This window comes from Polypterus senegalus, chromosome 1, assembly GCF_016835505.1.
Source record: "Polypterus senegalus isolate Bchr_013 chromosome 1, ASM1683550v1, whole genome shotgun sequence".
NCBI classification, from domain to species: Eukaryota; Metazoa; Chordata; class Cladistia; order Polypteriformes; family Polypteridae; genus Polypterus; species Polypterus senegalus.
This window is the reverse complement of record NC_053154.1, coordinates 79,767,641-79,781,628: the sequence shown is the minus strand read 5'-3', so window position 1 is coordinate 79,781,628 and position 13,988 is coordinate 79,767,641. Positions and strand designations below refer to the sequence as shown.

Here is a 13,988-nt window from a genome sequence, read left to right as displayed (position 1 = left end):
AAAGACTTTCTCCAACTCCTGTACAGCCAACAACAAGTCATTTAAGCCAGCTGGCGGTGAAGTCATATTTATTTCACACTCACCTGCCGGCTGGGAGCCGTGGAGCTCCTGCGCATGCTCCATTGGGTCTTTGAGCGTCCCAGGATTGACGTCCGTAGGTCCCGCCTTCAAGTACTCCTTGGTGGGTACACAACACACTCTGTCCAATCCTGTGCTTGTTTTTAGGAGGAACTTCCGATCTTCCGACGCTCCCTCCACCCTATGCGTGGACTCAAACGGGGAAGAGTCTTCCGGGCAGCTTCCGGCCCGCAGCCATTCTGTAGTCAACAGCGGCTCCTCTTCGTCACCCGTCGCCGTCTCATTGTCACTCCACGGGTCAGCGTGCTTTGGCCACAGACGTGGATTCGGGCAGTCCCCTACTAAAAAACAAGACCAGGGGACCGCAGGGTAAGCCCCGCCAAGCGTATCACCATCAGACGCGAGACTTACCTCCCGAATCCCGTCTTCTTGAATACTCTGTCGCTGGGCGGCCTCTTCCGCCGCCCCGTGCATCCGCAACGACGACGCCGGGTAGAAGCGTCGCTATCTTCAGGGCACGTTTGCCCTTCTTCTTCCCCATAATATAAAACGTCTGTTAGGCGTGTTCCTCTAAAAGTGTTTTTGTGAAGAATTGGCGCAGGCTTGCATACCGCGATGGAAGTGCGCCTTCGTCTGCTGTGCAGGGTTGCCTCCACAAAATATTTTTGAAAACGGGGTCCCCCCTTTTAGCAGGAGGTGGGCCCCACGTTGGGCGCCATTGTTGAAAGCGTACCCCCAGACACAGACAGACCGACACCAGGATGTCCAAAACACACTTCTTTTATTGAGTTCTTAAGCACCACAATGTCCTCACACCAACTCTCTACACTGTTGTCTTCTTCTTCTTCTTCTTTCTCTTTCTCTCTCTCTCTTGACCTCCTCTCTCCTCCTCACAAGCTTCGTCTCCTTCCTCCCAACTCTGGCTCGTCTACTGGAAGGAGGCGGCCCCTTTTATTATGACCCGGATGAATATGTGTTTTATTAGCTGAGTGATTAAAAATGCTTACAATTTTTATTGAAAAAATGAATATATCAAAACATTTAGTGCTGTAGGAGTAAGCAGGCAATATTAAACATTAAAAACTGTAATGAATTTATGCCTACAGCATAGGACTAAATCTACTTTACTGAGCTAAAAACAATTTGCATTTGTGTCTGCCTTTTTCTTGCCTAAACATATTACTAAGCATTCAATCTGTATTGGTGCAGGTTAGGCAACTGAGTGATTATGGGTGACGTGATTGATTATGGGTATGTGAGTGTACCCAGCAATGTTCCCATTCTGCTGAATGCCAAGTGCTGTGGCCGAGACAATCTTTGGTACCTTGTGCTTCTGTAATAAAACAAGTGGGTGAACAAATTGAAAAAATAGGTTAGAGACTTAAAGCCAGTCATCGCGTGGTGGATGCAGCAATGAGCTGTAATGAGCCCAAGCTCCCAACCTCTCTGTCTCTCTCTCTAGTATTATTGTATTATTTGTGACTTTTCTTTTCATGTATCTTCTGAGTAAGTCTGTATTTTATCGAGCTTCCATTTATTGTTTATTTCTTTCAACATGTTTGTATGTGTAAGAATAAATAATCTTCATATCACCGTAGGAGGAATTCTTCTTTTCATATTCAAGTATTCTCATCATTTACTGTGTTTTTTAAAAATGTTTTGTTCCAAAATTATGTTGCAATAGACATTCTTCAAAAAATAATTGTGGCATGTGGGGACATTCCTGTACTTCTGCAATTTTATCTGCTTATTCCTCTTCATTGAAGGAGAGCTGGTTGTAGGCTGGTGTTTGATATATAGTAGCAGACTTGCAGATCATGAAAAAGTGTCAATTTTAATAAATAAAAAATCAATTGGCCGACTCATTCTCCAAGGGGGTGGCAATCACGCAGCTGAGGGGAGATGATGGAGTAATTGGGGCGAGACACAATTGCACATGAAGGTGTGTTCTTTCTCATTTGCTTCATTGGCTTCCTGTGGTACATGATTGAGATGCTGTGTCCACAAAGCCTTATACGAACAACCAAGCACAAGAATTGGAGGAAAGGAAAAGCTGATGGAGAAGGACAGAAAAAGATTGAGGGAAAACAAAAGAAGGTTAAAAGATGGAGGGAGGGAAGGTAGGAAACAGAGATCCATTGCAAGTGAGCTCAAGGAAGGATGGAGAAGGTAGACAGCCGTCAAGATGTCCCTCGGAGCACATGAATGGTGCTTGGCGGCAGATGGTCACTCCAGCTGAGTGAACTGGGTAGCTGGAATGGCAGCAACGCTGCTCAGTTGTAGCGACTCAATGCCAGAGAGGCAGCGAGGCTGCAGGGGAAGGAGAGGCACAGAGCGGCATTCTGCAGGTTGTGCCAAGGACCACAGAGACGCAAGTCTGGCAGCGGGAGTCGGAGGCACAGAGAGGGCTAGAATGGTCAGAGCCAAGGAGCTGCGCTGGAGGTGGGCTCTCTGACCTTTTTAATATTTCTACTTTATTTTCCATGGTGATGGTTTTTCTCTTCTTTACTGTCAGGGCTCTAGAGTGTGACCAATTTGGTCGCACGTGCGACCTAATTTCTCAGTGGTGCGACTAAAAAAAATCAAAGATTGCACCGGTGTGACCAGCCGTTCGAGAGGGAAAAAAAACGAAACTCCGTGACTCTTAAAGTCTCCCTGTTGTTCAACAACAGACACACATTAGGCCCATATCGTAGTCTAAACCAATCAGAGATAGTGAAGGGCGGATCCGCCCGATTGCCCGTGGTCCAGATATTCCTGTACTTGTGTGTACGTTTGAAAATGCATGTGATGCAGTCAGAGAGAGAGAGGTGAGTAGCCCATCAGGTAAACAGTGGATGTAGCCGCGGATTATGAGAGAAGATGAAAAGAACGATTGACAGCTTTTTTGTTAAGAATGTTAAGTTAGGGCCTGATCCGTCCGAAAATCATAACCAATGCTCTGACACGGAGCCATCAGCCTCCCAAGTTATAGCAAGCCCTGGTCCGGAGACGGCATTAGATAATGAGCCACATACGATCGAGTCCGAGCCCACTGAAATTAAAAGGGGTAAAGTGTATACATTTCGAAAAGAGTGGCTTGACCAGTTTCCCTGCCTAAGATACAGTAAAGCCGATAATATAATGCACTGTATTTACTGTAAAGAGTGTGGGAAGACCATGGCTGGCAGTAGTGCATTTGTGAATGGTTCTAATACATTTAGAATTGAAACGCTGAAAAAGCACAATGCATCTATAAAACACATTACATGCCGCGATAAATGCACTGCTCAAGTGTCCCTCTCCCCGCTGCCTTTCAGCGGCAGGCAGTATCAAACAGATCATCAGACGAGGCCGAGATGATAATTAAGTTTAACGTTGCCTACAATATTGCAAAAGAAGAACTTCCCTTCACTAAATTCAAGTCCGAAATAATTCTTATGAAGAAAAATGGCTTGAACGTAAACCCGACGTACAGCAATGATGTCGCGTGCGCCCAATTTATAGGGGTCATCGCAGATACATTGAAAAAAAAGACATCTGTGCAAATTGCGAACAGTGCCTACATGGCATTCCTGATCGACAGAGACACAGATATCGCCACAAAGGAATGCGTCATTGTTTACGGTCGTATCTTGTGGAGAGGAAGACCGGTGAATATACTTATTGGACACATTGAGGTCGAGCATGCTCATGCCCAAGTCTGGAAGATTTTGATGCTAGAGAGAGTGTGGCCAGCTGGTTTAGTCAAGGCCAAAGATCAAGAAGGCCAAACTACAGGAGTTGGCCATCCGAGGGGCATGTGACTGCAATGGAGGATAGTCCATAAGACATTAAGCCATGAGATGTTCAGTTTGAAGCCCTTAAAACACTTAATTTAGATTTTCTTTTTTGTTAATTTATCTTGAGATTTTTTAAGTTTAAATTTCAGCTCAGTAAAGCACTTTAAGCACCAACACTTTTTCAGTAAGTTACCTTTCTTGTAGAATTGTGCTTGCCTTCAAATAAAGAACTTTATATTGACCAGATTTTTAGTTAATCATTTACAAGTCAATATTGCCTATATGGACAGCGATTAAAAAAAAAACCAAATAAATAAATAAATAAAGTGAACTTGTAAAACTGTGGTGTTAAATGTGATGCGGTTGAAAATTTGGGTGCACCTAACTTTTGTGCTGGTGCACCTAAGAAAAAAAGTTAGGCGCACCAGTGCAAAAAGTTAGTCTAGAGCCCTGACTGTATCACCGGCATTTGCATCAGATTTGTGTTTCAGAGACATTATTGAAGAGTGAAGACAAAAGGTTAAGATGAGCTCTTCTCCACAGCACTGTGCACGCTATCATAGCAGGAAGGCACCCCTCGTCGGCACGTCTGGTGTACTGACAAGAGACAACTTCCTGCTATGTACATAATTGTACAAGCAGGCTTGCTATTGAGAGTGAATGGGGGCAGTGAGGGGCAGTTGACCACCCACCCACCTCAAAGTCACCTCCACTTGCATACAGTATGCTGCCTGCAGTGTCAGCCCACCAAGAGCAAACAGGGTGCGGCCAAAAGTGGGTAGTGAATCACTAACCACCGCAGATGGTGCAACAGGCAGCCACTCGAGGCACACTACAATGCTGCCCCCCGCTGCCCCATTCACCCTCAATGGCCTCCATTCAGCCACAACCAGGTCACCGCTTGCAGCATCACCAGCCGACCACCAAGAACGAATGGGACAGCCATTCGAGGGACACTGCAAGGCTGCGGGCAGTGAAATGCCCCCCTCTGCACCATCCAGCCTCCATCCAGTCAGGAGCAGTAGCTGCAGTGGCGTGGTGGGCGGGCAGCGAATCGCCTCATCAAGCCTCCGTAATGCACACGAGCACTTGCCGTGCACCCAGCCGCCCACTTGAGAATGAATGGGTTGCGGCTCCCACTGCCCCATTTGTCAGCCTGAGGGACACTACGCTGCACGAGCAGCAAAACCTCCCAATCCAGCCACCGCTTGCAGCTTCCTCAGGCTGGAGATGGCAGAGCGGCAGCTATTGAGGAGCCTGTGTCATGTCCCCCAGACAGATGAGGGAGCCGTTCGTAAATCGGATGTCCGTAATTCGGTGACTACCTGTATATATTTTCATTTTAATCTCCACAGAGACACCTTTTTTTATGAAATATTTACACTATAACTTGCTAAGTGTGTGTTTATCCTCATCTTATCGGCGGGGGGGGTTCAAAAGGCTCCCGGTGGCACCCAGTAGCATGGAGCCGACCTGCACAGTCACATGATGAAGCTGGAATAAACCTCTTACATTATGTTGTGGAGTTAAGGTTGGCTGCAGTAGAAGAATGGAAAAATTAGAACTTAGTTGCACTCTGAAAAATTAGTGATTAAAGAATTTATTGTTTAGTGAAAAGCTAAAATATTGTGTTTCATCTTTCACCTATATCTGTACTAATAAAAGGCAAAGCCCTCACTGACTCACTCACTCATCACTAATTCTCCAACGCTGAAGGCTGAAATTTGGCAGGCTCATTCCTTACAGCTTACTTGCAAAAGTTGGGCAGGTTTCATTTCGAAATTCTACGCGTAATGGTCATAACTGGAACCTATTTTTTAACATATACTGTAATGGACTTTAGTTTGATGGCCGTGGGGGGCGGAGCTGCGTGTCACATCATCACGCCTCCCACGTAATCACATGAACAGACTGTGACCGCAGTACGTAGAAAAGAAGGAAGAACTCCAAAGAGCGCTGAAGAAAAATGCTGAATACTTTATTCACGAGATACAAGTTTAATGAGAAGACACGAGGTATAAACGAGACTTTGGATCACTTTGAAACGGAGTTAAAATTGCTGTAGCGAGAAACTTTTAAGTGCCGGGTCTTAGCTAACATTAAATAAAGCTGTGGACATCGCAACATCATTCAAGAGAGCAGCTCACGTGAACTGACTGAACGCAGTACGAGTGATCGCTTCCATGCATCAAACCTGTTCAAAAAAAGCATTACACAATTGACAAGGTAGAAAAAGAATATACTCCGAGCTGAGCTCCACAGCTAACACAGTCTTGCGGAAGAAACTTCATCACGCTACCACCAAATACTCACAGAAAAATCCACAAGTTAATACACACGCTGTCTCTAGAGTTTCTCCACACTCAATGTATTCCTCGCATTCCAGTTAAACCCTCTGATCTCCCATTTCAATCCAGATGCCTCCACTTTCCAGTAAGGCTCTGCTGCGCGATGACAAGTAATAAGTCTCAGGGACAGACCCTACAAAAGGTTGCCATTGATTTCAGGCAAGATTGCTTTTCTCCTGGACAACGCTGCATTCTCAAGAGTGAGCTCGCGCAGCTTCGTCATATTAAAACCAGAGTGCTGAAAAGACAACGTCATATATAAAAAAAAACTATAATAATCATAATAAACGAACAATAAAACAGCAAAGAACCCGTGGATTAAATAAAAAGGCAGCTTCCTTGACAAAGCAAGGAAAAAGGATGGCTTTATATGTCGTTCATTTATAAAACAGTCGAGAAGCTGTGTAAAGGCTGCTTCACAGAAAACCAGCGGAGCGCCTTATATGAGCAGGCAGTCAGATAAAGAAGGGAATCAATAAATATCTATAATCGTAATAAACGAACAAAAAATAGCGTACAACCCGCGGATTAAATAAAGGAAATGGGTACCTAAACAGTAAAGTAAGTCTCGAATAGCTACACAATAGCTATAAGAATTGTAATAAATGAACAATAAAACAGTACAGAACCGCAAAGCAAGGAGATACGATGGCCTTATATGGTGTTCGTTTATAAAGCAGCGGAGAAGCTGTGTGAAGGCAGCTACACAAAACAACAGCAGAGCACCACACTCTGAATGCATTCCTCGCATCACCGTTATACCCTCTGATCTCCCATTTCAATTCAAATGCCTCAAATTTTCAGTAAGGCTCTGCTTCGCGATGACAATTAATAAGTCTTAGGGACAGACCCTACAAAAGGTTGCCATTGATTTGAGGCAACATTGCTTTTCTCCTGGACAACTATACGTTGCATTCTCAAGAGTAATCTCAGTGCACAGCTTGGTCATATTACAACCGGAGTGCTGAACTGACAACGTGGTATACAAAGAGATCCTTAACAGATAGTTATTGGTATATTTTTCCTCAGTTTAAAAAGGTTTTCTTTTCTTCTTAATAAAAATTTAAATGCAGTTCTTCGTCGCTGCGAAGCATGGGGATTTTGCTATATACAGTATATATATATATGTAGATATATATATAGATATGTATGTATGTGTATATATATATATATATATATATATATATATATATATATATATATATATATATATATGTGTATGTGTGTATATATACATATATTTACCTGTATGTATGTATGTATGTATATGTATGTGTATATATATGCTGATATGTGTATATATATGTAGATGTGTATATGTATATTGTCACGCTTGGGTCACACATTTGCACAGAGACACAGATGGTTGTAGAAAACAGGAATTTTATTCAAACACTGCAAAAAAACATTTGTTTCTTTTTCAAAAGCTTAAACGTGCACCATGACAAGTCAGATGACAGTTCTGCTAGGAGCAGAGAATGTCAGAGAGAGATAAAGAGAGATAAAAGCAAACAATCAATTCCAAACTGACAGGCACTGCACAAGGCTTTTAAGTTAGCGAAGTATCGCGCGAGGTTTGTATTACGCGTTATAGCGTAAGTGAGAAAGTAAGGAGCAATGTGAGGGTAGTCTGTGTTTCAGAGGTTGTGGTTTTCCCAGGGGCGTTTGTATCTTCTTGGAGTGTGATCAGCCCTCCAGCTCACAATATATATATAGATATGTATATGTGTAGATATGTGTATATGTAGATATGGTTTTCCCATATGTTTGTATGTTCTTGGAGTGTGTGTGTGTGTGTGTATATATATATATATATATATATATATATATATGTAGATATATATATATATATTTATATGTATATATATATATATATATATATATATATATATATATATATATGACAGCAACACTCAAAAAGTGACAAAACAATTACATTGACAATCATGTTACGTTATTTTTAAAATGTTTCCTTTTCTTTTTCATAATTTTTTTAACACACTACTTCTCCTCTGTGAAGCGCGGGTATTCTGCTAGTACTTTAAATATATGCTATACATGCATGTCACCATCTGTGGTCTGAATCTACTTTTTCCTATTGATGGTCACTGGTGTATTTTGGGACAACTAGACACAAGCCAGGAAGGAACTCTGGACTGGATGGCTGCAAGACATAATCGTTGAGTGTCTTAGAGTTACCAGTTAGCCTAACATATTTGTACTTGGGAAGATAATGTAATAATCAGTTAAAAAAAAATGATAAACAAAATATAGAAGTTAAGGAAATCAGTCATATTTTCTGATTTCTGTGATTTTAAAAGTGAATTTCTTCAGAGATTATTTATGGAGTTGTTACTCTTTTTAATCAATGTTAAAGATCTATATAGCAAATTATCTTTTCAAGCTTGGTACATAACTGTTGTGGATGACACTAAAGTAGGAGGTTTGAAAAATACAAAATGATCAGAGATGGTGTTAGACAGATTTACTTCTGTAATTTCTACTCAAAATCTCTGAATGCAGGGAAGTTAATACATGGGTCTGTTCTACGTGAAGCATCTCGTCGAATTTTCTGAAACTGCTCTTCCTGGGGAGGGTTGTGGTGGCAGCAGGCTAAGCATCCTGTATAATTGCTATTTAAACAATTTCTTATCATTTGAATGAATCTCTCATGCACACATTCACCACTTGACTAGCACTGCACCTGACCCCAACTCTTCACCTTTCTGTAAGCTAGCCAGCATACAAGCTCTGTGCAGTTTTCTAAGACAAATTTTGACCAACATACATAGTTCTCTTAATTTTATTTTATGTTGACCATAGGTGATTTTAATTTATTATTCTTTGGCCGTCATCCTTCACTTAGATCACTTTGTTCCTATCAGTAACACAAAGATTCCTCGACATACAAATCTCTCCATCATGATGGATTCACAGTCCTAGCAAATGGGATTCTAATATTCATTCACACAAAATGCTGTTCTTTTTTAATGTTGTACTAGGTACTGAAAATGTTTCCTGTCATTTTATGAAACTGTTTATCAGAATTGCAATGTAAAATTGTATTCAAATTAAATTTAATTACTTCATTTGTTTCACAGTACAGGCTTCAGTTGATACCTACGCCACACCATCCTCTTCATTAAGCCTTTGGATAGTTGCAGGTAGTCTTCTAGCAACTGTAATTACCTTCTTCCTCTTTTTAGCCAGGTATGTGGAGACCTTAATTTGTGTGTTAATTTGTTTGGGATCAAGTTGTTTACCTGCCTCCGGAAAGACAACTGAAACACGTGGAGCCATGGAGTCATTGGATAGAAAGTTTCTGTCATCAAATTAGGAAACCCAGTGCAAAATCCACTGTAGATTTCACAGGATGGGGTGGGTAGACAGTTGGCCTATAGGCTATATGAGGACTGTAACTGTGTGTCACTGTATCTATGACTTTGTGTTATAACTGACCAAGGACCCCCTAGATGTTTATTTAATCCAGGGATGCTGTTAACTGGAGTCGTGGTTTCCTCTTGTTTTTTGTCAACTGGTCATTGTTTAAGAATAATGTTAATGGACAGATATTGTTAGACACGTTTTATGTTAATCAGTTTGGAACTACTCTATTTTCCTGTCTGTTTATAGAAATCTGCATGTTCATATGTATTCATCATGCAATTAACAGTTGGTGAAATTTATAATTGCATGCATGTGAACTTGTTAAAGTGTTGTGAACTTGCACTCAGTGAAGAGAGCTTTACAAAATTAAACTGAATTAAATCAAATTTATTTGAATTGGTCCATCTACCGGGTGGCATAGTGGCACAGTGGTGGCGCTGCTGCCTTGCAGTTAGGAGACCCGGGTTCGCTTCCCAGGTCCTCCCTGTATGGAGTTTGCATGTTCTCCCCGTGTTTGCGTGGGTTTCCTCCCACAGTCCAAAGACATGCTGGTTAGGTGGATTGGCGATTCTAAATTGGCCCTACTGTGTGCTTGGTGTTTGTGTGTGTCCTGCGGTGGACTGGCACCCTGCCCAGGATTGGTTCCTGGGATTGGCTCCAGCAGACCCCCATGACCCTGTGTTTGGATTCAGCGGGTTGGAAGATGGATAGATTGTCCATGTACCTGGTTTACCAAATAAAATCTACTTTTATTGGTTACTTCTTTTCTCAAAGGACCATACAAACTTGAAGATTCAAATCACTGCAAACTGATATTATTAGATTACAAGTAGAACATTACTATTGTAGTGGTATAATTGTTTATTTGCATTGCATTTCAATGCTTTTGTTGTTTAGACAGTGTTTTAGTATCTTCTGTTTTATTTTTAGTCAAATTATGAAATGTGCATAGTTTTCTAAAAGAGAAAATATGTCACACTTGAAGTTTATTGTTAAAGATCTTAGATTTCTTATGAGTAAAACTGAATTTCATGTGACTTTTACAGATCTACTCATTTATTTAATATTTGTACCAATCTTATTCTTGCAGGTTCCACAAGAAATTGCGGGAAAAGCTGCTAAAGGTGATTGGTTCCTCGGCCTCAACACTGAATCCCACAATCAGAGTAATTACAGTAGACAAAGCTGAGTATAGAGAGATCACAATGGAATCTCCTCCCACGTCCCCAGTGGACACAGAGCCTACTGAGGATACTGCTCTCAAAGTAGAAGAGGCTCTGGACAGCTCCATTACAGAGTCTCCTGGCCCCATTCATGTCATGAATATGGGCTACTTTCTAGTACCCCGATGATTGGAGCAACAATTTCAGCTATATGTTCAGTTTCAACAATTGCATAGACATTACTACAGCCTCTTGAAAGTGCAGAGAAGAAATCTCTGCTGTTTTGGACAATAAGTACTGTATGGACGCATTACAGTTTTTGGTTTTGAGTTTACAGAAGGTTTTTGGTTTATTCTTTCTGGAAATGTGCAACATGTCCAGGATTATACTTCATGATGTCCTAACAAAACCTTTTATCATCCTAGGTGTGTCCAGAAACTGTCATGAAGATTATGTTTTGAAAAGCCAATACAGTTTTCTCTGATAGCAAAGCATGGGTGTACTTGATGCCTGAGCAGAAATTTCAGTTGCACATTAATCTTGTAACTGAAAAACAGCTGCTGCCTATTTGTTTCAACTAAAGACACCTGGAAAGGTTGTGAGTGTGGTCATGCAGACAATAAAACAATGAAACTTTCCATGATATACTATCTGAAGATAGAAAGAAGAAAAAGAGAATTGAAACTGTATTTCACCATAAACAAAAAAGTCCAGAAAAACAAAACGATGCACAAACGGACTGTTGGGTACTTGGTTTAATCAGAGATCAAAAACCAAAACAGCTCCACCATAACATGGAGAAAATCTATTGAGGAGGCTGGTAAATGTTTGAAAAATAGCAGCATTCAGTGTCAAGTATAATGGATCACCTGAAGCTACTCCGGATATGAACTTCCAGGAATGTGAGCCCTGTTAAATGTACTTATAAAGATTCCTATGCTGTGACTAAAACAATGTACAAAAGAGATCAGGAAGAAATTAGGTTTGGTAGTTTTCATGCCTTATACATTATTGGCTTCACCAACAGCAACTTAAAACAGCGGGACATTTATCTAATGAGCTTACACAACTAGGATGGAATGGCACCATTCCATAATGCTGCTGTCTCACAGGTGCCAGCTTTAATAGTGTGTAAGTCAGTGTGGAGTTTTCACGGTCTCCTACTGTCGGTGTGGGTTTTCTTAGCTTCCTTACACATTTTTAATTGGTTATTCTAAATTGTTTGGGTGTGCGTGAGTATGCTCTGCATTGGAGAATTTATCCCATTCACGGTTGGTTCCTGGATTGCAGATGATTCTACAGGGATAGACTTTGGTTTTCCAAAACCATAAAAAAGAAATAGGCGCCCTGCCCGGGGTTTGTTTCCTGCCTTGCACCCTGTGTTGGCTGGGATTGGCTCCAGCAGACCCCCGTGACCCTGTAGTTAGGATATAGCAGGTTGGATAATGGATGGATGGATGGATAAAAGAGAAATAAAAACTTTGGATTGTACAAAGTTGCATACCTGCATCCATATTACAACAGATGCAAGTAGTGTGTTATAGGTGCAGCTCAACCAGGAATTTAGAGCATATACGCAAAATATGACCATACGTATATACAGCATATCTGTTACTAAGCATACATTATATTTGTACAGTATTTGTAAAAACATATCAGGTACTGTATATGCTGCCGTTTAACTTGTTTACTAACTGATTGATTTTACTGAGAAAAGTCTCAGAACTAAAGTATATCATTCAGAAGGGTACTTTTCTCTTTCCTGTTATTCAGCCTCATGACTGTAAAGTGATTTTCTGTAATGATGGCAATTTTGCTTGGACATTAAGAATCACTAACGGTACATGTGTATCTTATTATGTTTCTGCTTTTTTTTAAAGGTGTTTCTAGCCACTCAATAGGTGGTCATTTGCGAAGCCAATTCTTTATAACTGACCTTGCTTTTCTGGATGCACTACACAGAAAAGATCTGGTCTTTGTATATTGCCCTTTGCACATGTGGCATTTGTAATGTTTCGGGATTCTTAGCACTATTTCTGGAAACTTTTTCCAACTATAGTATGTTGTTGATCATCTGGATCACTGGTCATGAGAGCTGCCTGCTGCACTAGAGAAAGTCAGTCAAGCACCTTGGCACTGTGAAGGCAAACCTGTAGGTGATTGTTTCATTCTTAAACTGCCTTGCCCAGATTATTGAATTTATTTTATGTGTAATTTTTCGGCTTTTTAAAGTTTGTTTTTTTTTATCAGTATTGCTGCTTATTAATCAATATGTTTTAATTGCTGAGTTTTTGCCAGACTAGAGAGTTAAACAGAAGAAATTAGTATTGTTTGAAATATGATTATATATTTTAAGTTAGGTTTTCTAGCTGAGATGATCTGAAAGCAGGTTTTTCCAGTGACCAAATGTGCTTTTTAACATACTGGCATAAATACAGTAGTTTTATATTTCATTGCCAACTGACCATCTTAACACATCCTCGCCAGGAGCACAATGACTAATTCTCAGAAAGAAATCTTACATGAGTTTAATCATGTTGATTTCTAGGATACAGAAACATCATCAGGAATTTATTAACTCAAGAAATCATGGGGTGTTTACAGGATAAAAGGGAACACGAGCCTACATGGGGACATGTAGAGCTCAGGTCTTGTTTGCAGAAAATTAGTCATAGATATAAGGAAGAAATAAACATATTTTTGTATGCTTCTAAATTAAATTAAGAAATACATTGTAATTATATGATTGTATATTTTACCATCTTGAGTTTGTATATGTTTTTTGTTCAGCAAATAATAAAGCCATTAAAAACCTGAATGTAAAAGTGTGTTGAATGTCTATTTGATTTCAATATCACAATTTAATCCAAATGAGCATATTATTATTTTCTTTAAAATTGCCTTGTAAGGCACCATTGAACACATTGATAGCTGAATAAAAAATAAAACCAAGCACAATAAAATGCAAGACAAAAGAAACAGTGAATAAAAATGAAAATAATAATTACACAAATGAAACATGAAAGACAATATATAACAGAAAACATAGACAGAATGCTTGTCTAAAAAGGTAAGCTTTGAAATGTTCCTCAAAAGAAGTTAAAATTGTAGATACACTTGCAGTAAGAGGTGGGTCTTCGGACCAGTAACATTGAACACTGCATCTTTCATGGAGTGAAGATACAGCAAATTTTATAGAATGTATATTTGATTTAGTCTGCAAAGATAAGTAGGAATGAGACCATAAAGAG

At 40.3% G+C, this 13,988-nt stretch overlaps 1 protein-coding gene across 2 annotated transcripts in view; it reads left to right on the top strand.

The window, feature by feature from the left end:
- Positions 1 to 13,562, top strand: part of il6r (interleukin 6 receptor) — a 78,338-nt gene extending 64,776 nt beyond the window's left edge. For both annotated transcript variants that reach the window (XM_039751744.1, XM_039751736.1), the window contains exons 9-10: positions 9,289 to 9,397; positions 10,665 to 13,562. In XM_039751744.1, coding sequence (XP_039607678.1) covers positions 9,289 to 9,397; positions 10,665 to 10,926 — 371 coding nt within the window. In that variant the 3' untranslated portion in view covers positions 10,927 to 13,562. The remainder of the gene's footprint in view (positions 1 to 9,288; positions 9,398 to 10,664) is intronic.
- Positions 13,563 to 13,988: the final 426 nt, after the last annotated feature.